Source organism: Ceratotherium simum, chromosome 16, assembly GCF_057802395.1.
Source record: "Ceratotherium simum simum isolate JZ-2026a chromosome 16, ASM5780239v1, whole genome shotgun sequence".
Lineage (NCBI taxonomy): Eukaryota > Metazoa > Chordata > Mammalia > Perissodactyla > Rhinocerotidae > Ceratotherium > Ceratotherium simum.
Genome location: NC_141915.1, coordinates 26,226,313 through 26,252,022, shown reverse-complemented (window position 1 = coordinate 26,252,022; position 25,710 = coordinate 26,226,313). Strand labels below are relative to the sequence as shown.

General features: G+C 38.7%; 2 protein-coding genes across 3 annotated transcripts in view; one reads left to right on the top strand and one right to left on the bottom strand.

Moving 5' to 3' along the window:
• USP32 (ubiquitin specific peptidase 32) overlaps positions 1 to 25,710 on the top strand; it is a 230,091-nt gene that overhangs the window by 128,869 nt on the left and 75,512 nt on the right. For both annotated transcript variants that reach the window (XM_004434819.3, XM_014790920.2), the window contains exon 6: positions 25,559 to 25,690. In XM_004434819.3, the coding sequence (XP_004434876.1) occupies positions 25,559 to 25,690 (132 nt within the window). The remainder of the gene's footprint in view (positions 1 to 25,558; positions 25,691 to 25,710) is intronic.
• On the bottom strand, positions 7,942 to 9,481 carry LOC147914966 (endogenous retroviral envelope protein HEMO-like). Its single transcript, XM_087440865.1, has 2 exons — positions 9,403 to 9,481; positions 7,942 to 9,225 (listed from the first exon to the last, which is right to left on the bottom strand). The coding sequence occupies exons 1-2, from the start codon at positions 9,458 to 9,460 to the stop codon at positions 8,384 to 8,386; spliced, it is 900 nt and encodes a 299-aa protein (XP_087296991.1). The 5' UTR covers positions 9,461 to 9,481; the 3' UTR covers positions 7,942 to 8,383.

Sequence of the window (25,710 nt, the reverse complement as noted above, 5' to 3'; positions counted from 1 at the left end):
AATAACTACTGTAATTATTATCTCTGACTTCTTTAAGTGAAAATAAGGTTAGTTGCCTGCCTTCTTCCCGTTAATTCAGCTGCCAATTCATGTAAAATGTTTGGGTAATAATAATAATATATATATAATTTACTTTTGGCAAATATTTCATTAATGAATTGCAGTCTATAACCAAAAAATGAGCAGATCACATGAGCTTAAAAAGGAGCTCTAAAGCATGGTTTTAATTGGTGACCATGACCAATTTGATCATTTTTTTCTTCTAAGTATATTCTACTTATCTTTCCACATTTCTACTTCAGCAAAGAAACTGGGTTTCATAAGGAGATTAATAAATAATTTGTAAATTACTGTAAAATAATTTGGGAGGCAGTTTGTGTGATTTCTCTGTGTTCTAATTTAGTGTATTATGTAAACGCTAATTAATCCAAAGTATTTCTTGAGCACCCATTATATGCTCAGTACATAAAAGTATAGAAATAAGAACATAGTTTCTATGAAGGCTACTGTCCTCTTCCTCTTGTTTCAGAGTCAGATTGCAGATCTACTACTTGGAAGTAAGTTTAGAATTTGAGAAAGCAGTTTCTCCGGAGAAACAGAAGAGGTTTCTCTTTGTTTCTCTCGCATCATAAATGGAGTTAGCAGACATCTTATTTAGGAAAAGAAACAGTAATGTCATCTCAATTTATATATCAGACTTTTGTGATTGCTCTCCCTATTGCTAAAATTTTGAAGTGCTCCTGTTAAGTAAATTTAATTATCTAGATATTTGAAGTGATACTTTTGTTTTAAAAAAGGAAAGCTACATGCTTACGTAGAAGTTTTGTATATTTTTAAAGTTGGTTCCAATTCCAAAGTAATTTGACTTTTGCAAAGATTGATTCATTAGGAGGTTACAATGTAGTATCGAATGTAATATATTTGTTATTTGGTTAAAAAAGAAAAAATAGGGGCCAGCCCAGTAGCGCAAGCAGTTAAGTGCGCGCGCTCCGCTGTGGTAGCCCAGGGTTTGCCAGTTCGGATCCCGGGCGAGCACTGATGCACTGCTTGGCAAGCCATGCTGTGGCGGCGTCCCATATAAAGTGGAGGAAGATGGGCACAGATGTTAGCCCAGGGCCAGTCTTCCTCAGCAAAAAAAGAGGAGGGTTGGCAGATGTTAGCACGGGGCTGATCTTCCTCACAAAAAAAAAAAAAAAAGAAAAAGAAAAAATATATGACAGTGTGTGGTCCTGTATGAAAATTTTATCTTTCTTGTATGGTAGTCTTGTTACCACCCAAAGGGGATCGTCTCCCCTCTGCAAGAGGTGCCAGTAGTCAAGAGGCAAGGTGGTAGGAGAGAACGGGTTTTTGTTACAGCTTGCTAGCAAGGGAGAAGATGGCTGACTAATGTCCAAAAGAACCAACTTATAGAACAAAGACTGTGGGCTAGTTAAACAGGCCAGTTAAACTGGTCTCCTGGTGGGGGATGCAGCTGGTCTCTGGGTGGGGGCAGACATCTGGTCTTAGTTCCTGATAATCTTTTGATTTACTGGATATGCATCAGAGACCAGAGCAATGCCCTATACCCAGATCTTTCAGTTGTGATTGATGATGGCTCTCAGCATAGACTCTCTGCCCAGGGGTCATCGAATTCCTAAGGAACTCAAAAGAACAAAGGTATTGACTTATTGCAGCTGGGAGAGGCCATAAAATCTACAGAGCATGTATGTCTCCTGGACATATCCAGCTGGGTTAGTTAATCAGGTCATTAAAGTTACAATATGGTTTCTTTTCTACACCATGCTTCCCTTATGTCAACCTTGTGTTGAGCTGGTATCAATTCCCCCCTTTTGTTTTTTGTTTCTCAGTGTCGAGGTTCATCCTGCTGATGTGGGGCATAGGTTGCTCCATCTCATTGAACCAGTTGCTTAGTAAGACAGTAATGCAGGTCGGCTCCCAAAGTTAGGCCTCTATTGTGAACCAGGTATTAAATAAGAAGCATTTCTAGGGGCCAGCCTGGTGCCTTAGTGGCTAAGTGCGTGCGCTCCGCTACTGGTGGCCCGGGTTCAGATCCCAGGTGCGCACCGACACACCACTTCTCCGGCCATGCTGAGGCACGTCCCACGTACAGCAACTAGAAGGATGTGCAACTATGACATACAACTATCTACTGGGGCTTTGGGGGAAAAAAAAAAAAGGAGGAGGATTGGCCATAGATGTTAGCTCAGAGCCGGTCTTCCTCAGCAAAAAGAGGAGGATTAGCATGGATGTTAGCTCAGGGCTGATCTTCCTCACACACACACAAAAAAAGCATTTCTAGAGAGACAAAAAGGAAAAAAAAGGTTAATGGTGGGAGCAAATTATAAACCAGTTTCTGAGCCCAGGGGGCAGCCAGCTAAAAAGATTTCTAGATGTCAGAGTTGAAGCATCTTTTGCAGTTTGAAATGTCTCTGATGATATCATTGGGTATTCAGGTATCTTTCTGAGTGGCTCACACAGCAACAGACATGAATCTCTCTTAAGTGTATATCAAGTCGTCCAGCTTCAGTTTGCAAGGCTTCAGGAAAAAGGGCAGATTTGGTTCTCAATGATTCCAAATGAAAATGATGGAAAAAAATCAAAAACATTAGTTTGGAGATTTGTAGCCAGATATGTCAAGAGACTAGAAGAATTCAGGATCCAGTCCAGTTAACAGATATAAAACAAAAACCTCAAAGACAATTAACAGAGCATGAATGTGTACTACAGTTTCTGCTGAAACATAATTTTTCTATCTAAAATCACCCTCATTTTTTACCAAAGATAGCTAGATTAAGACTAACTGGTTTGCAAAATAAGTCTCACAATAAAACTTGGTCCAGTTATTTACATAAATGCAGCAAGAATAGCAATTGACTGTATAGGCTCTTTTTTAAGTCTGCTTTGCTGGACCTTTTTTTTTTTTTTTAATTTTAATTTTTATATTTTTTTTTGTTGAGGAAGGTTCACCCTGAGCCAATATCCATTGCCAATCTTCCTCTTTTTGCTTGAGGAAAATTCTCCCTGAGCCAACATCTGAGCCAATCCTTCTCCATTTTGTATGTGAGTTGCTGCCACAGCATGGCCGCCAACAAGTGGTGTAGGTCTGTGCCTGGGAACCACAGGCTGCTGAAGCGGAGTACACTGAACTCAACCACTAGGCCATGGGGCTGGCCCCTGGAACTTTTTATAAGGAATCTCAGATTGAAGTTTAAAGGCCTCTTGAAGCCACGCCAAGCCAAGGGTTTGTCATTAGACTCCACCTGCAATACCTATAGATTTGGGTGAGTTCCTCTCTTTTCCAGGTCCTCCCAAATATTTTGAGGTTCCTTGCACCTGCCAGAGAAATGACCTTCAGTCATCTGGTAAGGTTGCTGGGAACCCTGTAAACAAGGTACCAGGACAATATTTCCAAGTGGCTTTATTTCATAAAGTCAACCTTTATTCCTCAAAAGCTGTCTGGTCATATCTGAGTCTATGCATGTTTCTCTCAAATATGACATTCTTGTCAAAGCTTTGGTAATATAACCAATGTTTCCAATTGTGTCCTGTTATAAGGAGAATGGATTCTTATTGAACTTATGCAAATAACTATATTGCCATGAAAATAACAATACTCACTCACTAAGAGTTTCCAAATTCTGGAGGGATCAGGTAGGGAGAAAAAGATAAATGTTTCAATTCAGCCTACAAAGGTATAATTTTACCATTGTTATAAGTCAAGTCATAGTTAGCTTGAGGAAAAGAGAAAAAGGTTTCCTTAAATCTGAAAAAAACAAAACATTAAAAAAATCAGCAGTATTTCAAACAAAAGTCATAAAAATTATAATCATCCTGATCAGTTCATTCAGTCCTGTGTAATCAATTCTTGATCTTAATCTTCTGTTAGCAGTTTCATGAAGTCATCAGCTTCTCCATTAGAGTTTTGTAATTTCTTACGCAGTTCAGTTTTATAATCTGAAGTTTATCAGAAACCTGTACTCTAGAGTGTTAGAGTCCTTTCCATGAATTTCTCTGAAGATGAAACATATTTTGCAAAAGCATCAGAGTAAAACAATAACTGTCTGTAAACGATAAAAGTCTTCAAAATGGCAATTGACAAAGAAATTTGGCTAATTCTGTGACATATAACACTTCAAGATAATAACCAGAATTATGGCTGACAACCAGCACAGATCAGAATTTTAGGAATGTCATATAATTTTAAAACACTTATATCAATAACATTTACCCACATACTACCACCTAAGAAGGTTTATCATCACTTATTTGACAATGCCCCCATTTAATTTAACATACTCAATAAGCCTATTTAGTTTAGTATCCTCTTTACAGGAAGAGAGAGAACAAATTTCTCTGAGTATTCCCAGGGCTAATTGGAAATTCTCCAAGTTTCCTTTTTTTTCTTTTTAAGTCAAAAGAAAGACTTTAATTTGGGGGGAAGTTCGTCAAAAATATCAAAAAGTTTTAAAACTCTTGGCTAAATAGGATACAATGCTTAAATATCCATTCAATCAAAGTGACAACAGAAACAGTAAAAAAAAAAAAACTTTACTAGATCTCAGGTTTTTGAACATAGGAAATTATTTTGACAAAACATAGAATTTCTGTCTTTTAGGTAGGCTTACTCAAAGATAAAGAAAAACCTTTTATAATCTCTTTATCAAGAGCAGACTGAAAGTTCAAGAAAATTATCCTTTTAAGAGAGAGAAGACAAAATTCTAATTTTGCACCAGCTTACTTTTGACATTAAAACTCGTTTCCTTAATTGGATTTGCTTTAATCTTTGTGAGGAAGATCAGCCCTGAGCTAACATCCATGCTAATTCTCCTCTTTTTGCTGAGGAAGAATGGCTCTGAGCTAACATCTATTGCCAATCCTCCACCTTTTTTTCCCCCAAAGCCCCAGTAGATAGTTGTATGTCATAGTTGCACATCCTTCTAGTTGCTGTATGTGGGACGTGGCCTCAGCATGACCAGAGAAGCAGTGTGTCGGTGCGTGCCCGGGATCCAAACCCGGGCCGCCAGCAGCGGAGCGCACGCACTTAACTGCTAAGCCATGGGGCTGGCCCGGGATTTACTTTAATCTTAGCCAATTTGACCATGTATAAAACTCCTCAGGGAACCCAGCCCTGTGAAGTAGTGGGTAAGTTCTGTGCACTCCACTTCGACAGCCCGGGTTTGTGGTTCGGATCCCAAGTGCAGACCTACGTCACTCGTCAGCCATGCTGTGGCGGCAACCCACATACAAAATAGAGGAAGATTGGCACAGATGTTAGCTCAGGGCTAATGTTCCTTAGCAATAAATACATAAATTCCATACAATAACCTTAAAACAAAACAAAAGAAAACTCCTCAGGGTTTTACTTTCACAAACTTTTTGTCACTTACTTGTTTACATTAAGAATTTGTCCCAAGTTTTTTCCTTTTTTCTTTCCTAGTGCTTTAGGACAGATTTATCTTTCTTAACAAAACAAACAAAAAGATTTCCTTTCCTTATACCATTTTTACTGAAAACGTATATCTTACTTTCCTTGAATACAAATGTGTTTTCCTTATTAATTTTTAGTAGCTTTAATTACACATATTAATTAGAATTTTTAACTCTTACAGAACTTCGTAAAAACTAAAAAGTAAGCAATTATGAACTGTGTTTTATATCAGCATTCTAAACACCTTTCATAATTTCTAGAAACATGCTACTTCATAGTACAATTTGTTAATGAAACACAAGACATGTTTACTAATAGACCCAAACACTTTTTAGTTTCTCTGTAATAAGAAGCCAAAAGTAGATAAACTTAGATATGTTTAACAATAATGTTTCAATATTTTCTCTTATTTAAGAATGACCCAGATGTTCAATGAGTTTTTTTATCATTTAATTTTACCTAGCAAAACTTCAAAGTTTCCAGTTACCAAACAGATTTTCGAAGTTATTATAAATACAGGTGCCATTAACTATACTTCTTGCTAAAAGTTTATCTGTAAACTCTTATCTCATTTATATCTAAATCATTTGCTCTCAAGAATTACGTTTAGATTACCCATGAAAACTTCATGAGACATTAGACAAAATTGGCTATCATTTAAAGCTACTTTTGCTGACAAATTTGTAACAGATAAGTTTATTTGACTAGTAAACCCAGGCTGCATGTCTGCATCATATCCAAATACTGACAACTCTGAGGACATGCCTATTTCAATCAAGTCAACAAACTTAAACAAGCTTTCGTTTACCAAAGATTAATTTATATCCTGTTAACTTGAAAGATATTTGGGTTAGTTTCTATTACATTTAGCAATAACTTATGTCATCGCTTACTTTAAGGCAATTGATTAGAGCTCTTAATTTTAGCCATACCATCTGTAGGTAAAATATCACACATGTATAATATATATTGACATACATGAGCACACAGGTAGACACAGACAGAGACCTTATAGTTTCTGTTAAGTTTTTATGAATCAGGTGCAATATAAAACTCACTAGTTTATGAGAAACGTTTGAGTTTCAAACAATGGCTCTTAGGTCCTAGAGAAGATGGGAACAGAGAATTTGCATCATAAAGGCACAGAGAAAGCAGTCAAGTTTTCTCCAAGATGAAGTTTCTGGGGCATATCTGCCTTATCAGTTTCTAACATCCCAATATCTATGAACAGGGGTTTTGGGATTGGCAAAAGGACAAGTGAACTTTAAACTGCCTTCTAGAGCCATACCTCTGGCCTTGCAGAGATTTGCAAGACAAAGATGGTTGCTTCCAGTTCCCCCAAAGAACTGGATTACAGTCCGAATGACAAAAGAGGTTGACCCACCCTTCCAGCTACATTTTTCCAATTGCTTCGTTATATCAGGGAAATTTTTAACTTAAGAGGTGAATCAAAACATTTTTATGTTCTAAAACTTCAGGACAATGTGTCACACCTTTAAAAGTTTGCGCAAAGTGTTTAACAAAGGCCCTTCTTTCTAAATGTGCAGTTTGACACTAGACCAATTTTCCTGGGGGGGGGTGCTTTTATTATCTTTTTATTAGCACCTGATATTAGCCTCTAGTTTTTATCTCATACTATGTGGGGACTTAGGCAACCGTAATGACTTCTCTTAGCATGTTTAATTAACATTGTCTGAAGGGCAGATTTATATGCTGTCTTAGAGTCAGGCAGGGGAAATGTTCCCCAGTGAGACACAATGTCTATCCCCACAATACAGTCTATAATACAGTTAGGCAAAGAGATGCAGTCACTTTACATAAAGCCCACAAATGTATCGATTTTCCTACAAAATTTCACCTGAATTCCATCAACTCTTATACCTCTAATTAGAGCTTCCATTAGGACTTTATCAGTAGGTCTCGGTCTTATAATATTGGGTAAGGGAAGCATTCCTAGCCAAACATAACATCCATTTTCAAAATACACTCAGTAAAGTTGATATCCTGAGTCAGGGTCTTGAGACTAATCATTATTTTTGTATTTCTTTTTTATTTTCATAAGTACCAATAAAACAATTATGATGAGAGCTCTGTAGGGGGAAGAGGGAGAATCACCCTCTGCCCTTTTCCTTAAGGTTCTTCTGGCTGGCCAAATAATCAACAAGACAGGTTAGCAGGAGAAAATAATACCAAGTTTAATAACATGTATACATGGGAGAAACTCAGAAATGAGCAACTCATCCCTCTGTCTAAGCTGCTTTCTTAAGTATTGCAGCTAAAGGCGAAGGAACGTGTTGGGGGTGGGTAGTGGCCTGGGACTTCAGAGGGCAGAAGGACAATTCTTTTCAGGGTCATCTATTGATAATTTGGTCAGGGAGAGATAGAGTTTTTTGATAAAAGGGGCTTGGTGCCCCTCCCATTGCAACATCTATTTTACATTATCTTTATAGCCATCATGATAGAAGATCTGTTCCAGGAATGAGCCACCATGCCAGATTCTCTAGGCAGTTAGTGGGGGAGGTCAAATATCCTTATTATCTTCAGCTCGAAATAATCCGCATACCAGAGTGGTGCTTCCTGGGGCAGCTTGCCCTGAGCACCATCAGTTCCCTCCTCTGAAACTTCCCTAGAAGTTTCACATATTAAAAACTGAGCTGGTGACTGTGGAGAGAGAAATCGTGTTAGTATCCGAGTGATAAGAAGTCTGCAAAGAGAGAAAAGAACGTAGATTAGAATGAGGATGAACAGGCAGAAAAGAACAAATCGGAGCACATTTCCCCACACTCCATTAAACCAGTCCCCCAATCCTGGAAATAAGTCAGTCCAATAAAATGTGTTAGCTTCGTTTATCTGATGAAAAATGTCAATTTTCTCTTTTAATAGATTTAAGTTAGATATTACTTGACCTGTTTGATTCACATAAAAGCAACATTTTTCTCCAATGATTGCACATGCTCATCCTTGCTGGGCAGTGAGCACATCCAGAGCACGTCGATTTTGGAGCACCACAGATGCTAGGCTGTTAATCTCTGACTGGAGTATGTTCAAGGTTTGCATGGTGGTGTTGAACTCTTGCTCCATTACCATAGAGAGATTTAATATTGCCTTTTCCAACTCATAATCTCCAAAGCTGGGGAATAGGACTCTCAAGGCTGAAAAGAACTTGGAGTTGTGATACACAAATGGATTTTCCACGATTTCTCGACTGGCACGTTTATGTGGCACAATCTTATGAACAAACGAACCCAAGTTTGTAATTTGGCTAGCATTTAAGGTGGAATGTTTGGTGACAGAAGGAGCCAGGTATCCAAGTCTGCATCGTCCTGACCAATTAGGTGGGGATCCTTTATAGACTTTGTTGCCGCATAAAATGAAAAGACCAGTGTAGTTTAAAGACAAGGTTAGAATTGAGTCTGTAGTTCCCAGGATCTGGACTATTTCATGATCTGTGCCACTTGCACTGTTACTACCTAAACATCTCCATTTCCCATGAGCTCCTGTCAGTCTGCGAGAACAGAATAGATTGCGGAATAGCTGGTACAGGAGGCCTGCAGTCTGATTTTGGCAGCTATAAAGCCTGGTCTTGTCACCTGACCAGGTGAGTCCAGATTTTTGATCCACCCATATATAGTCTGTGGCATTGGGCAGCCTAACCATGCGGATAGCTGCAATACCCCAAGTTGCACACGGGTGGCTCGTAGGCCATCCAGAGCACTTGGTGATTTGGCAAATGTTTGTGCCAGAGGGAGTAGTGATAGAGTCACTTACAATTCCCTTGAGAGTTCTGAAGATGCCACCTGCGGAATCAAACCACAGAGTTTGACTGCAATATTGTCTCGGTATGTCACCCAGGAAAGGTCCAGTGCCATGTTTACTTTCAATGCAGAGGGAAAAACTTTCACCTATTGCTTGTACTTGGGCAAGGGACAGTCCTTGACCTTCTAAGTAGTCTTTCTAGGGCCCAAGTGACTCACCAGGAGAAGAAGCAGAGTGAAGTTTCCCTTGTTGCGGATACCATACTCTGTTATTCATCCATTTTCCATATTTAGTCTACCAGGTGTTCATATCAGCAGGAACAAAGACTAGCTCAGGTTCTTTTGCACTATCTAGCTGTTGACATAACCAACAGTCAGATTGATTAGTTAGCGTGGCTAGGGCTTGGTAAACTGGCATAAGGGGGTGTTTGGTCTGTGCCCGACCTGTTGAAAAGGAGAGGGTTAGTAAAAGCAAGACACAGATCGGAAAAGAGCCCATAGCGGAGACTTAGAGAGGGGAAGAGGGACAGATAGAGACCAGCACTCTCCAGTCAGCTTTCTAATAAATGATTAAAAAATATATATATATATATCCACTAATAGTTTGTGTGTGTGTGTGTGTATATATATAGGGAGTTTTGAAGCAAGGGGGAGGAAATGGGTCAAAGTAGGTTTTCTTGATCCGTGATCTTGGGAAAAGCTGTCTACTTCGTGATGTCAGCTGCTTCTGGGGACTGGGTTTTGGCCCTCGAAATCCTTAGTTTAAGGTCACCTGTGGGGATTATCTCCCAGTTGTCTTGAGAGCGATGTTCTGGGTCTATTTTGGCGTGGCTCGCATGGATCCAGGAAGATTTTTCCTTTATTTTGATGGCAGTGCAGGTCGTCAGTAAGACTTCATAAGGTCCTTCCCAGCGAGGTGATAGTGCGTGTTTTCTTCTAAAGACCTTGATGTACACCCGGTCTCCTGGTCGAAAGGGATGGCAAGGCTTGTCAGAAGGTGGTGGCCATGCCTCTTTTACCTGTTGACGATATGCTTCAAGTATACTAGTTAATTTTTGTATATAACAAGTCATAGCATCAAATTGTTCACTTAAGTTCCCATAATATTCATTTAATCCAGGAATTGAAGGTTTAGAGACGCCAGTAGGTATCGGACGTCCAAAAACTATTTCAAAAGGAGTCAGTCCATGCCTTCTATTTGGAGTATTTTGAATCTTCATAAAGGCCAAGGGCAGAGCCTCTGGCCATTTAAGTCCAGTTTCTTGACAGACTTTTCCTAGAGTTCTTTTTATATCTAGATTTTTACGTTCCACTTGCCCTGATGACTGAGGGTGATATGGGGTATGAAATTTTAATGAATACCCCAGAGTTTTTGCAAGCAAGTGGTTTATCTCTGCTGTAAAATGAGTTCCTTGGTCTGATATAATCCATAAAGGAATGCCAAAGCGAGGAATAACTTCAGTTATTAATTTCTTTACCACTGTTGTGGCATCTGCATGTCTGGCGGATAGCATTCAGTCCATCCACTAAACATGCAGACGATAACCAAACAGTGAGAGTAACCTAAAGCTGAAGGCAAGTCTATAAAATCCATTTGGAGTGCCACAAAAGGCAGTGTGGGCCTGGGAGGACTTCCTGGATCACACTGATTTCTCCCAGAGACTTGGTAAGATTTGCAAATTGTGCACTGGGAGGTGATTTGGTCAGAAATTTTATGGATGCCAGGGCAAAACCAGTTGTCTTTTAGTTCCTTAACTATCCCCCGTTTGCACATATGTCCCATTTGGTGGGAGATAAGTGCAAGCCAAAAAGTCAAAAGAAAAGGAGCTACTGGAAGTCCATTTGGTCCAATGTATAATCCATCTGATAATTGTTTGGCACCCTTTTGTATCCAATTGTCTTTTTCAGATTGTGGGGCATTTGCCTGATAGTTAATAACATCAGTCAGGGATAAAGGCAGATTTAAAAATTGGGTGGAAAACGGATAAGGGGGTCCATAGTGAGCTGCATGTTTAGCAGCTCTGTCAGCCCTGTCATTCCCTAAAGATATGACATCAGTCTCCTTAGTATGGGCTGAACAATGAACAATGGCAATTTTTGAAGGAAGGTGAATAGCTTGTAATAAGGCTGCAATTAAGTGTCTATTAGCAATAGGAGTTCCTGCAGAAGTTAAGAATCCACAGGATTTCCAAATTGTGCCAACAGCATGGCAGACTCTAAAAGCATATTTGTGTAAACGAAAGAAAAACAAGGTTAATGGTTAGAGCAAATTGTAAACCAGTTTTTGAGTTCAGAGGACAGCCAGTGAAGAAGAATTTTAGATGTCAGCGTCAAAGTATCTTTTGCAGTTTAAAATGTCTCTGATGGTGTCGTCAGGTCATCTCTTAAGTTTATATCAAGTTCATCAGCTTCAGTTTGTAAGGCTTCAGGAAAAAGGGCAGGTTCAGTTCTCAGTGATTTCAAATGAAAATGATGGAAAAAATCAAAAACGTTAGTTTGGACATCTGTAGCCAGATATTTCAGGAGACTAGAAGAAATCAGGATCCAGTCCAGTCAACAGATATAAAACAAAAACCTCAAAAGACAACAAAATGAGGATCTAATATCCGCAAATTTATACTGAAATAGTTTTTACTGAAATATAATTTTTCTCTCTAAAATCACCCTCATTTTTATTAAGATAGCAAAATTAAAACTAGTTTGCAAAATAAGTCTAGTTCCAATAGAGTTGGCCCAATTATTTACATAAGTACAGCAAGAATAGCGGTTGATCACATAGGCTCTTTTAAATCTGCTTTGCTGGAACTTTTTATAAGGAATCTCACATTGAACTTTAAAGGTCTCTCGAGGCCAGGAAAGCCAAGCCAAGGATTTTGTCATCAGACTTTGCCTGCAATACCTATAGATTTGGGTGAATTCTTCTATTCCGAGGTTTCCCCAAAATATTTCAAGGTTCCTTGTACCTGCCAGATAAGTGACATTCTTTACTTATCCTGGTAAGTGCTGCTTGGAACATAAGGTACCAGGCCAATATTTCCACGTGGCTTTATTCCATAAAGTCCAATCTTCATTCCTCAAAAGCTGTATGGTTATATTGCAAATATGATGTTCCAGTCACAACCTTGGTAATAGAACCAGTGTTTCCAATTGTGTCCTGTTTTAAGGAGAACAGATTCTTATTGAACTTATGCAAATAACTATATTGCCATGAAAACAACAATACTCACTTACTAAGAGTTTCTAAATTCGAGGGATCAGGTAGAGAGAAAAAGATAAATATTTCAGTTTTACTTACAAAAGTATCATTTACCAAATTGCTATAAGTCATAGCTAGCTCAGGAGAAAAGAGAAAAAGTTTTCCTTAAATCTGAAAAAAACAAAACATTAAAAATTCAGCAATACTTCAAACGAAAAATCATAAAAATTATAATCATCCTTATCAGTTCATTCAGTCCTGTGTAATCCGTTCTTGAGCCCAATCTTTTTGTTAGCAGCTTCATGAAGTTATCAGTCTCTCCATCAGATTTCTATAATTTTTTACCCAGTTCAGTTTTATGATCAGAAAGTTTGTCAGAAACCTGTACTCCAGTGTAAATGTCAGAGTCCTTTCCATGAATTTTTCTGAAGTTGAAACATTTTGCAAAAGCATTAGAGCAAAGAAATAAGTCTGTAAACAACAAGACCTCAAAATGGCAATTGACAAGGAAATTTGATTAATTTTGTGACATACAACACTTTAAAATAATAATAACCAGAATTATGACTGATAACCAGGACAGATCAGAATTTCAGTAATGTTATACAATTTTAAAACACCTATGTCAATAACATTTGCCCACATATTAGCACCTAAGCAGGCTTATCATCACTGTTCTGACAATGCTTTCCATGTAATTGAACATATTGAATAAGCCTAATAAGTTTAGTATCTTTCCCCTTATAGGAAGAGAGCAAATTTCTTTGAGAAGTTCCAGGGCCCTTTGAAAATTCTCAAAGAACTAAAAGTTAAAAAAAGACTTTAAGATATGAATTTTGGGGGAGCTTGTCAAAAATATAAACAATCAAAGCAAACAGCATTAACAGTCCAAAAGTCTTAATAGAGAGACCTCAGTCTTTTGAACGTAGGAAATTATTTTAACAGTTTTTTTTTTTTTTTTCCTGTCTTTTAGGTAGACTTACTCAAAGGTAAAGAAAGATCTTTTGTAACCTCTTTATCAAGTTTAAGCAAATTATCCTTTTAAGAGACAGAAGACCAAATTTTAATTTTGCACCAGCTTATTTCTGCTATTAAAACTCATTTACTTAATTAAATTCATTTCAATCTTAGCCAACTTGACCATGCATAAAACTCCTTTTCCAGAATTCCTCTTCCACAAACCTTCTATAACTTTCTTTTTACATTCAGAATTTGTCCCATGTCTTTCTTTTCCCTCCTAGTACTTGAGGACAAATTTATCTTTCTTAACCAAACAAAATATTTCCCTTCTTTGTACCTTTATACATCTTACTTTCCTTGTACACAGACATATTTTTCTTAATTTTTAGTAGCTTCAATCACATATATTAATCAGGAATTTTACCCCTTAGAAACCTTAATTTGTAAGTAAAAACTAAGTAAACAATTGTAAACTTTCTTTTACATTAGTATCTTGTGGCTTGGAAAATTTATAAACACTTCATAACTTCTGGAAACACATTACTTTATAGTACAATCTTTTAATAAAACACGTTTACCAATAGACCCAAAATATCTTTTAGTTTTCCTGTAATGAAAAGCCAAAAGTAGACAAATGTACATTTAGCAATCAATGTCTAATATCTTATCTTATTTGGAAATGATGATACTCAGAGAATTTTTATCATAAAACTTAGCAAAACTCTCAAGTTAAGTCACCAAAAAGAGTTTGGAAGCTGTAACCACCATAACACATAATTATTGTTTAAAGTTCATCCAACATTCATCTTTTTCACAACTATTTAGTTATTTATTCCCAATAATTATTTAGATTGCCTACAAGACTTCATAAGACTTCAGATAAAATTAGCCATCATTTAAATTACTATTTTTGTTAACCAGTTCTGTAATAGAAATAACATCAGTTTTTTTCTACAAAATTTTATGTAAATTTCATCACCTGTTATACCTTTAAACATAGTTATCATTAAAATTTTTATCAATAGGTCTTGGTCTTATAATTTTGGACAAGGGAAGCATTCCCAGTCAGACATTTTAAAACATACTCAGGCAAAGGTGATGTAACCTCTTTGTATAAAATTAGCTCAAACATTCCAACCTTTATAATCTTATCAACACTTACACTTTTACATGTTCTCAATTCAATTGTAACCTGAGTCCAGGTCTTAAGACTAGTCAAATTTTTCCCTTCCTTCTTAAGACTAGTCAAATTTTTCCCTTCCTTTTTCTGGCCTTAATTCTTAGGTGCCAATTAAGCAATTATGTGAGAGCTCTCAAAACATTTTTTTTTTTTTTCCCCAATTTAGAAGTTTTTCCAATTCAAAGGATCCGTCGTCTGGCCATTGACGAGTAGGATCTTCATTTGTATATTTATTCCAATAGTGACTCGAACCAATAAGCCTTTTTAAGGAAAGACCCGGAGGTAACTTTCCACGCTTAGAATAAATCTACCATGGACGCAAGAGGCGTCCCTGGTGAGGGCGCAGATGATGTAGCCCCCGTGATCCACAGAATTCACTCCCAAAGATATTCAGACTCCCCTGAGAGCTTGGCACAGCCGGACAGAGACAGTTCGGAACCCCAGTCTACTCGACTGGCCACCAAGGTGCACCCCGGTAAATGCACCTTCCGTATGGTGGAGACCAAGGAGAATATTCTCACTGGTCACAAAGCCAAGTTTTCTCAGGACACAGAACAAGACAGAAGGAAAAGCCTCATCCGTTTTTTTTTTTTTTTTTTTTTTTTTTTATGTGCACAATGACAGCTTTAGTCACGCCTTAGGTCTCTTGGAGCCAGAATAATACCTAGCGGGGGAGGTGCCGCGGGGTTGGGGACTGTGTGCTTTTACAGAGTACCTCGTCGTTGCACGGACATTTTCTTGCAGTTGGCGGGGGACCTGTGTCATCTACCCCGTTCCGTGATCCAACTTATCCTGTCACGGGAGTCTTCTGAAAGTGGCGAGCGCCCTAATGGCTCTTAACTGCTCGACCCGCGCCCACTTAAATTTGCGGCATTTTTGGCTTCCAAGATGCCCTCGGCAATGGCGTTCACTTCATGTGCATAATAACCCACAGCAAAGTTTGTAGACGCCGGTCTGGTGAGATCCGCAAACTCACCAGTCTGTGGGGCCGGCCCGGACAGCAGGCTTATAGGGCCTATGCCTGCGTCCTACCCTATGGTATTTCCTTCTTATGACAAAAGACACAGACAAAAGAGAAAAACAGAGACTATCTCTGGGAGGAAAAGGGATCAAGATCAAAAACCAAGAGTACTCTACCAAATTTAAACCAAGAGTCACTAAAAGCCCAAGAAACTAGTTTCCCCAATATTTTCTCCTGCCAATCTAAATTTAGAAAGAGAGAAAATTCTCACCACTTCCTTCTGCCGGACTCCGCAGATAGAGATTCCGGGAGGCTGACGTGGTAAGAAGTCTTACCTTTTGCCGGCTTTCGTCAGGCGTTCCCGTATCTCATCATATGCAGTAGTCCAGGGAGAAGGCAGGTCTTCAAGCCAGAGAAGGCAACTTGGCAGCCAGTGTGGCTCCTGGCGACTATGCCAAAACTGTAGGGGGAAGAGGGAGAATCTCCCTCTGCCCTTTCCCTTAAGGTTCTTCTGGCTGGCCAAATAATCAACAAGACAGGTTAGCAGGAGAAAATAATACCAAGTTTAATAACATGTATACATGGGAGAAACTCAGAAATGAGCAACTCATCCCTCTGTCTAAGCTGCTTTCTTAAGTACTGCAGCTAAAGGCGAAGGAACGTGTTGGGGGTGGGTAGTGGCCTGGGACTTCAGAGGGCAGAAGGACAATTCTTTTCAGGGTCATCTATTGATAATTTGGTCAGGGAGAGATAGAGTTTTTTGATAAAAGGGGCTTGGTGCCCCTCCCATTGCAACATCTATTTTACATTATCTTTATAGCCATCATGATAGAAGATCTGTTCCAGGAATGAGCCACCATGCCAGATTCTCTAGGCAGTTAGTGGGGGAGGTCAAATATCCTTATTATCTTCAGCTCGAAATAATCCGCATACCAGAGTGGTGCTTCCTGGGGCAGCTTGCCCTGAGCACCATCAGCTCCCTAAAAATTTTTCCAATTTAGAAGTTTTTCCAACTTAAACAATCCATCATCTGGCCACATTGAGGAGTAGAATCTTAATAGCCACTCAAACCGATAAGCCTTTATGGCTTAATCATGGACACAAGAGGCATCCCCCAAAAGAGAGTGCCAAAGAAACAGCCTTCACAAGATCCAAAATGTTCACTCCCAAAAAAAGGCCAAGAAAGCAAAGGGTTCCACTGCACAAGCAGTAGTGCACTAACAAGCAGTGAAGGTTGAGACAACAAAGGCCCCTTATGAAAGCAGCTGGGACCCCTTATGACAAACTCCCCTGAGAGCTGACACAGCCAGGCAGAGAGAATACATCTTGGAACCCCATTCTTTTTGACTGGCCACCAAGATGCACGCCAGTGTGTGCATCCTCTGTAGGGCAGAGACCAAAGAGGTCACAAAGCCAAGCTCTCAAGACATAGAAGAAGACAAAAGAAAAAACCTAATCTTATATGCGCATTAACAGCTTTAGCCAAGCCTTGGGTCTCTTGGAGCCAGATTACTACCTAGGTAGAAGGTGCCATGGGGTTGGGGATTATGTGCTTTACAGAGTACTTCATCATAGCATGGACATTTTCTTGAGGTTGATGGGGGACCTGTCATCATCTACCCCATTCTGTAACCAATTTATCCTATAACAGGAGTCTTCTTGAGGTGGTGAGTGCCCTAATAGCTCTTAACTGCTTGATCTGTGCCCACCAATATTGCAGCCTTTTTTGGCTTCCAAGATGTTCCTTAGCAACAGCTTTCACCTCATGTGCATATTCCCAGACAAACAGGCTTATAGAGATGCCTGCTTCTTGCCCTATGATTTTTCCTTTTTATAACAAATGACACAAAAGATAGAGTGACCGTCTCTGGGAGGAGAAGGATTAGTAAACCAATGAGTACTCAGTAGTTCGTAATACATACTCATAGCTAAACATCGCCCAATCTGGGAAAATGCAGCCTAAGAGGCTATAGGTGGGGATCGAATTAGTGCTTCCCATTGTTTCAGAATTTAGACCCGGCTGGTCAAAAGTACATTTATGCTGCAGCTAGAACCAGATTGTGAAAATTTTCAGGTGTCCCTAAAACCGAGACCCTCAGAATGAAGGCCAAGCCAAGGCTGTCTTCTAATGGCCAATGTAATTTCTCTGAGGCTGACAGCAGTTTGGTAGGACCCTTAGCCACAAATGGGAGTGCAGTCTGCATTTCTGTCCCACTATCTCTGACCGCAAAGTGGAGTACAACCATTTTTATCTTACCCCAACCTGACGATTATCAGGCCAAGCACTCAGGACACAAAACAAGCTTGGTAAGATTCTGCAGTTCTTTGTAAACATTTACAGCTCCTGGAAACTTTAGGTCGAAAGGTGGCGCCTTTGACTCTTTAAAGATTTCTTTGTTTCTCAGTTCAAAAGCTCAAAAGGAACCCAAAGTAGCCACTGTAGTTGTAAATTTCCCAGGTTATCTTGCCAGCTGTTTACAGGTATCCGCATTTTAGGCAGCTTTTCCCAAGGTGGCTGCAACAAACAAGGTAATTTTCTAAAGAGAGTTTGTTACAATTACTGAGAAACTAAGTCCCCAAACAGCCAATTTTAAGCTGTTGACTGACACAGACACAGAAAACCAGACACCAGTGAACTAGTTCGCAGGTTTAGTGTAAAAAGTCCTACAACTGTTCCCACTCTGTGTGTGTGCCCAGATGGTCCTATTGGACCTCAGATGGCCCTGCCGTAAACAGAAGGACCCCAGATGGAGGGGAAGGGGGTCCACGGGTATCCTTGAGATGACTTACCCTATTCCAGATTGAGCCCGTGGACTCACCAGATGTAGCCGTTTCTCTTCCTACCACAGTCAGCGTTAAGAGGCAACTGGAATTGGTACGGGAAAGCAGGAAGGGCAACTCCCCGAGACAAAGAGAGCCTTGGCAGCCACTAGGGACTTGCCCAACAGGTTGCCCATCCATGGTCAACTGGCCACGAGCAGGACTTAAGGTCCCACCTGGGGTGCCAAATTTGTTACCGCCCAAGGGGCGTCATCTGCTCACCACAAGACATGCCAATAGTCGAGAGGCAAGGCGGTAGGAGAGAAAGGGTTTTATTACAGCTTGCTAGCAAGGGGAAAGATGGGTGACTAACGTCCGAAAGAACCATCTTACAGAGCAAAGACTACAGGCCAGTTAAATAGGGGGCTGGTCTCTGGGTGGGGGCAGACATCTGGTCTTAGTTCCTGATAATCTTTTGTTTTACTGGATATGCATCAGAGACCAGAGCAACACCCTATACCCAGATCTTTCAGTTGTGATTGATGATGGCTGTCAGCATAGACTCTCTGCCTGGGGGTCGTCACTTTCCTAAAGAACTCAAAAGAACAAAGTTATTGACTTATTGCAGCTGGGAGGGGCCATAAAATCTACAGAGCGTGTATGTCTCCTGGAGGGTGCATATCCAGCTGGGTTAGTTAGTCAGAAGTCATTCAAAGTTACAATATAGTTTCTTTTCTACAATATGGCTTCCCTTATGTCAACCTGGTGTTGAGCTGGTATTAGTCTTTCTTGAAGATTTTCCTGTAAAATTTAAGAAATGAATTTAGCCCATTGATTATTTAAAATCATGAACTAGGATTTTGTGTAATCTGAGAAATCATACAGTGGTATAGATGATAGAATAAAAGTATTAGAAATAATGTTCCTAAACAACCCAGGTGACATTCAATTAAATACATGTACTACTATGATTACAGTTATATTTGTAAAATGGGGTCTAGTTAGTATCAGTGTACTTGACCCCAGGTACTTATTGTCAAGGCCTTTTTTGTTTTTACCTATGGCAGGTGTAGGCATTCCCATGAACTTTTCCTTCTACTTCAGAATAAATTAGAACAGTATCTTTCTGAAAATGTCAGTTCTTCCATTTGTGATAATGTGTAAAAAATTTTGTATTCCCAGTGCAGGATTTTTTTTTCTTTTTTATATTTTGCTTTCAAAAGAATTTCGCTTCTAGGTCATTTAAGTAAAAACCTCTCTTTCAGGTTTCAGACTTAATGAGTGTCAGGGCAGAGTAGGTGGTAGGAAGGAAAGAGAGAGAAACATTAAGTCCTGGGTTCCCCTTGAGGGTCAAGCAAAAGGAATATAATTTCTCTTAAAATTTTATGGAAGTTGGTGGAGTATGTGTTTTCATTTATTCACCACTTTTTATGACGATAGTACTTGTACAAATATAGTACAGATACACTTACTTTTTAGAATCTCTTAGTTATCTTGCTGGTGAGGAGAAAAGTTCTCCCCCCAAATTTTTATTAAAACTGCTAAGGAGTGGTTAAGTGCACACGCTCCGCTACTGGCGGCCCGGGTTTGGATCCCGGGCGCGCACCTACGCACCGCTTCTCCGGCCATGCTGAGGTCGTGTCCCACATACAACAACTAGAAGGATGTGCAACTATGATGTACAACTATCTACTGGGGGGCTTTGGCGGAAAAAAAGGAAGAGGATTGGCAATAGATGTTAGCTCAGAGCCATATTACTCAGCAAAAAGAGGAGGATTAGCATGGATGTTAGCTCAGGGCTGATCTTCCTCACAAAAAATAAATAAATAAATAAATAAATAAATGGCCTGTTTAAAAAAAAAAACTGCTAAGGAGTAGAGTATGTATGAAGGCACTGGAAATTTAGAGAGCATTGTTCTTGTCTTCCCAGGTAACCTGTTAGTTATTGGAGGCCAAGGTTCACTACTGATACCAAGCTTTATCTTTTATCATAGTTAACATTATCCTGAAAATAAACAAACAAACAACACACGTGTATGCATTTTACATATGTATGTGTGTGTATATATAATGAACAAAGAAGATTTGTTGAGCCCCTAACATATAGATATTGTTCATTAAAAAAATATTTATTGTGTGCTCAAAATGTACCAGGTATTATTCTAAGTGTTAGAATATAGCAATGAATAAAACAGACCAAAAAACCTGCCCTCAAGTAGCATATGTTCTCGTTGGGGGAGACAACCAATAAAGAAAACAAATAAGTAAATTATGCCAAATGTTTATATGTATTAAGGAGCAAAGTAAGCAGAGAAGAGGGAGGGAGGAGTATCGTTGGATGGGGTATAGTGTGGATGGTCTGAGAATGTGACATTTGAGTAACAATCTGAAGGAGTTGTGGCAATAGCCATGCAGACATCTTGGGGAAGAATGGTGAAAAGTTTTGAAGCAGAGAAGTAGCATGATTCTGTTTAAATTTTTCTTTTGAAATGATTTTTCATTATTAGTGAAATTAAAGTTTTTCTCCCTGTTTTTATGAATTGTCTGTCTTGTGCTTGTTAATCTGTTGTAATCGTAATGCCTTTTTTTTTTTTTTTTTTTGTGAGGAGGACTAGCCCTGAGCTAACATCTGATGCCAATCCTCCCCTTTTTTCTTGAGGAACATTGGCCCTGAGCTAACAACCGTGTCCATCTTCCTCTACTTTATGTGGGACGCCGCCACAGCATGGCTTAACAAGCAGTGTGTCCGTGCGCGCCCGGGATCCGAACCTGTGAACCCCGGGCTGCCGCAGCGGAGTGCACGCACTTAACCGCTTGCGCCACTGGGCCAGCCCCAGTAATGCTTTTTAATTGCATATATTGATGATTTAACTTTTTATTAAACACCTGACTGGTCTTCCCGCTTCCATTCTTGCTGCACACCAAGCTGTTCTCAACTCAGCAGCCGAGAGTGATCCTGTCAGTTAGATCATGTCACTCCTCTGCTTCAGACCCTGCAGTCGTTCACAATTTCGCTGAAAACCAAAGTCATTACAATGGTGTATATAATCTGACCCCCATTTTCTCTCTGGCTTTATTTTCTACTACTATCCTATTTTTATTCTCCCCCTCATTCACTCTACTTCAGCCACTCTGGTCTTTCTCTTCCTTGAGCTTGCTAGGCATGCTCTCATCTCGAGGCCTCTATCCTGGTTCTCTCTGTTCAGAATGTTTCTTCGCCATGATTTACCCCTTTGCCTCCTTCAGATCTCTGCTCGTTATGTCACCCTTCTGTAGTGTGATCTTCCATAACCACTCTATAATAAAGTCCATGGTATGCCTCTATCAAGGCCCTGTTTAAGGCCATGATATTCCTCTTCATTTATTCAAACCTATAATATTATTTATAAAATTTTCTTCATGAAAATCTCATTTCTTGAAGTTTATTTTTAGATATTTGTTTCTTGTGGGGAATTGTTATTGTTGATACACTTTTTCCCTTTTTGTATTTTCTTACATGTTATTGTATTATGTAGGAAAAGCATTGATTTTTGTATATTTATTTTGTATCTCTTACAGATTTTTTAACCCAATTATAGTTTGTAAATATTTTCTCTTTGAGTTTTTTGATACACATTCTGCTTATATGCAAATAATCTTGCTTTTTCTTTTCTATTATACTTCATATTTATATCTTATTGCATTAGTGAGAGTTTTCAGAATCGTGTTAAGTAGTAATTGAAGGGTTCTGCCTTATATTGGGAAGTAGAAGGACATGAAAAGCCTTCACACACACTATAATAACATGAAATCACCACATAAACTTTTCAATGAATAAGAGGTGTAAACTGCAAGAGAAGCAAAAAGTTTAATTGGGGTCTCAAGAATTGCAGTTTGGGGAGCACAGATTCAAGTGGAAACCCAAATAGTGTTCCGCTACGGAGTAAAAGTCAGGGGCTTTTAAAGGCAAAGAAGGGAGGTTGTATTACAAAGAATTTTAATTGGCGTTGGAGGCAGAGAGCTAGTCTTGGCTAAACGTTGATTGACTGTTGATTCTGTCTTCAGAAAGTCCACAGTCCTCAGTCTTTGTGATCAGGATGTCTGTTCTCCTGCTGACTTCTCAAACAATTGCTTATCTAAAATAATTGCCATTTTGGCCCAGTCCAAAGGTTTGGCCCATTCCAAGGTTCAAGACAGCCAGGTAGTTTTTCTGGAAAGGTCCCTCTGACTTCATTTTAAAATGACTCCATTATAGTTGATTTCGACAAACCAAACATTCATGCTCTTTTTTAAAGCCGTTGAAGATGTAACAATGCAAAGAAATCTTAAAAAACAAAACAAAACTGAACTCCGGAGGGACGAGCGTTTCCCAGATGATCAAGTGATGTAGGGTGCTTTAATATCTGAGGCCAGATGCTGAGCTTGGGGGTAAGGCTGTCAGAGGAGTGAGCCTGCCTGAGGACAGTCTTTGCTGGGGTGAGAAGAAACCAGCCAAACTTTTGGATTAGGAGAAACCAGCCAAACTTGTTACAGATTTGAATCTGAAAGAGTCCAAATGCAAAGATAGTCCTCTTCCCTGAGTAATTCTCTCATTTGGAAAGTTTGCTGAGATTGGGGGCAGGCTAAAAAGTGAAAAGAGATCTCTTGATTTTGCAGTTTCATGGCCTCACCATTTTGAAGTCTCAGAATCTTGAAGCCTTGCTGTCTCATGGCTCTGTGGTCTGAGGTGTTGTCATTTTGTGGCGTCTCATACTCTTGAGGTCCTGTGGTCATACAATTTCAAGGTCTAACACAGAGGTTGGCAGACTTTTCCTTAAAAAGGCAGATAGTAAATATTTCAGACTTGTGAGCCATGTGGCTTTCTGTCACAGTAACTCAACTCTGCCGTTTTAACACATTAGCAGCCATAAACTATATGTAAGTAAATGGCATGGCTGTGTTCTAATAAAATATTATTTATATAAATTTATATAAAAATGCATGCAGCCTTCAGGCTGGAGTTCAGGGACTCCTAATTTCAAAAACTAGCAGTTTCTGGGCTCTCCTGAATAGAAATCTGAACTCACTTTCAAATAACCAAAGCTGGAATCACACTCCAATCCAAAATCTGATATGATCAATGATGAACTCCCATGGGAGTTAGGGACTGGGCATTTCCTGTTTTCATCATTCCTTTGTTTAGGGACTGATTTCCATCTGTTATCGTTTTATTCAGTCTGAAGAATGTCTTTTAATATTCCTTTTGATGCAGTTCTGGTATTGATGAATCCTTTCAGCTTTTGTTTATCCAAAACATTTTTTATTTTGCCTTCATTTTTGAAGGATGATTTCATAGGATATAGAATTAGAGATTAACAGGTTCTTTTTTTTTCTTTCAACACTTTTTTCCCCGTTGTCTTCTGACTCTCTTGTTTCTGAAGAGAAATCATTGCTTATCTTAGTTACACTGTTTGTAATGTAATCTCCATTCTGTTGTTGCTTTTAAGATTTTCTTTTTATCAGTGATTTGATTGTAACTTGCCTTGGTTTGGTTTTCTTTGAATTTTTCTTGCACAGGGTTCATTGAATTTCTGAAATTGTAGGATTATAGTTTTCATCAAATTTGGAAATTTTTCAGCTATTATTGTTTCAAATGTTTTCTGCCCATCCCTTTCTGAGACCCCAATAGCATGTATGTTATACTGTTTGATATTGTCTTACAGGTCACTAAGATTCTAATTATTTTTTCCACCTTTTTTTCTCCTTATGCTTCCATTTGGATAGTTTCTACTGCTCAGTCTTGAAGTTCACTGATCTTTCCTCGGTAGTTTTAAATCTGATGTTAAAATTCCAGTGGATTTTTTTTATTTCAAATATTGTATTCTTCATCTCTATTAGTTCTATTTAGTCCTTTCTATAGTTTTAATTTCTTTCCTCAGTATGGTCATAGTTTTCCTTAAATTCTTGAGATGTTTATAATAGATATTTTAAAGCCTTGTCTGCTAATTCCATCATCTCTGTTATTTCTGTGGCTTTTTCTATTGACTAATTTTTATCCTGGTTTGGGGTCACTTTTTCCTGCTTGTTTCATATTTTTTTTTGGATACTAGACATTGGGAATGTTATATAGCTAATTGGATTCTGTTGTCTTCCTTTAAAAAAGGAAATTTGTTTTGTTTTGCTAGGCAGTTAAGTTACTTATGGTTCAGCTTGATATTTTCAAGGATTTCTTTAAAGCTTTGTTGGGCAAGTCTGGACTAGCCTTTACTCTAGAGTTAGTTTTTCCCCTACTAGTTAAGTGTGACCTTCTGAGTCTATGAAGGCTCCCAGTGTTCAACAAGGTATCTCCACTTGGCTGGTCAGAATTTAGGCATCTCCTAGCCCAGCCTCAATGAATCTCACTCTGCATACACAGCTTAGTATTCTGTCAAAATTCAACAAGACTCCTGTGCAGGTTTCTGGAGCTCTTTTCTTTGCATAACTCTTTCCTCTCCAGTACTCTGCCCTGCAAATTTCAGCTACCTCAACCTCCCTGAACTACAGCTTCTCTTCTTAACTCAGTGAAATCTCACTGCTTAGGTTCCTCTTACCTTGCCAAGGTCTGGAAAGTGACTACAGGCAGAAAGCCAGGGCAGTGGAAGGACTCACCTTGTTTGCTTTCTAAATCTTACTTTAGTTCCTCGGAGAAAAAGAAACATATATAAAATAACAGCCATGGTTGGAGTTTATCTGTGATTTTTTAAATATACCTTCTGATGAATGAGGAAAGAAAGATGTTCATGTTTTCATGATGCTCCTGTTACCTATCACATTGTAAATCCTACTCTACCTCCTCTGTCATTTGTTGACTTTGTTATTTATGACATGTTTTATCATATTCTTTTTCATTTATTTAATAAGTATTGAGTGTGTTAGTAGTTACCATATTGACAGGATGAATCAGACATGGATCCTGCTATTAAGATATTTACAGTGTAGCCAGGAGAGATTATGTATGTAGAATCTTTAAATCCAAGATAGAGATTGAAAGTTACCAAAAATGAATACAGATAAAAGTGGTGTGGGAAACTAAAAAATAATGTCTCAATTGTTTATTATTTTTGAATTTAAACAACCTACTGAATAAGAAATTACAAAAAAATTTTTTCTGCTTTTAAAGCCTCTTTTATGTTAATTTGAATTTAATTTTCATGCCATTTTAAATATATTTATCTTTCAGAGTTTTGTTTTAGGTAATGATTATTTTTAGTAATTGAATTGGGAAATTAAAATATATCCTTGGAAGTTACATTACCAGGATGAGCTAACTGCCCAGAAGGGAAGTTTGAGGTTTTATAATCTTGTTTGATTTGATTCTCAGTGGAAGAATCAGACATCATTGATCTGGAGAAACGCTATTGGTTGCTGAAGGCTCAATCCCGAACTGGACGATTTGATTTAGAGACATTTGGCCCATTGGTTTCACCACCTATTCGTCCATCTCTAAGTGAAGGTAGGAATCATTCTGTTTTC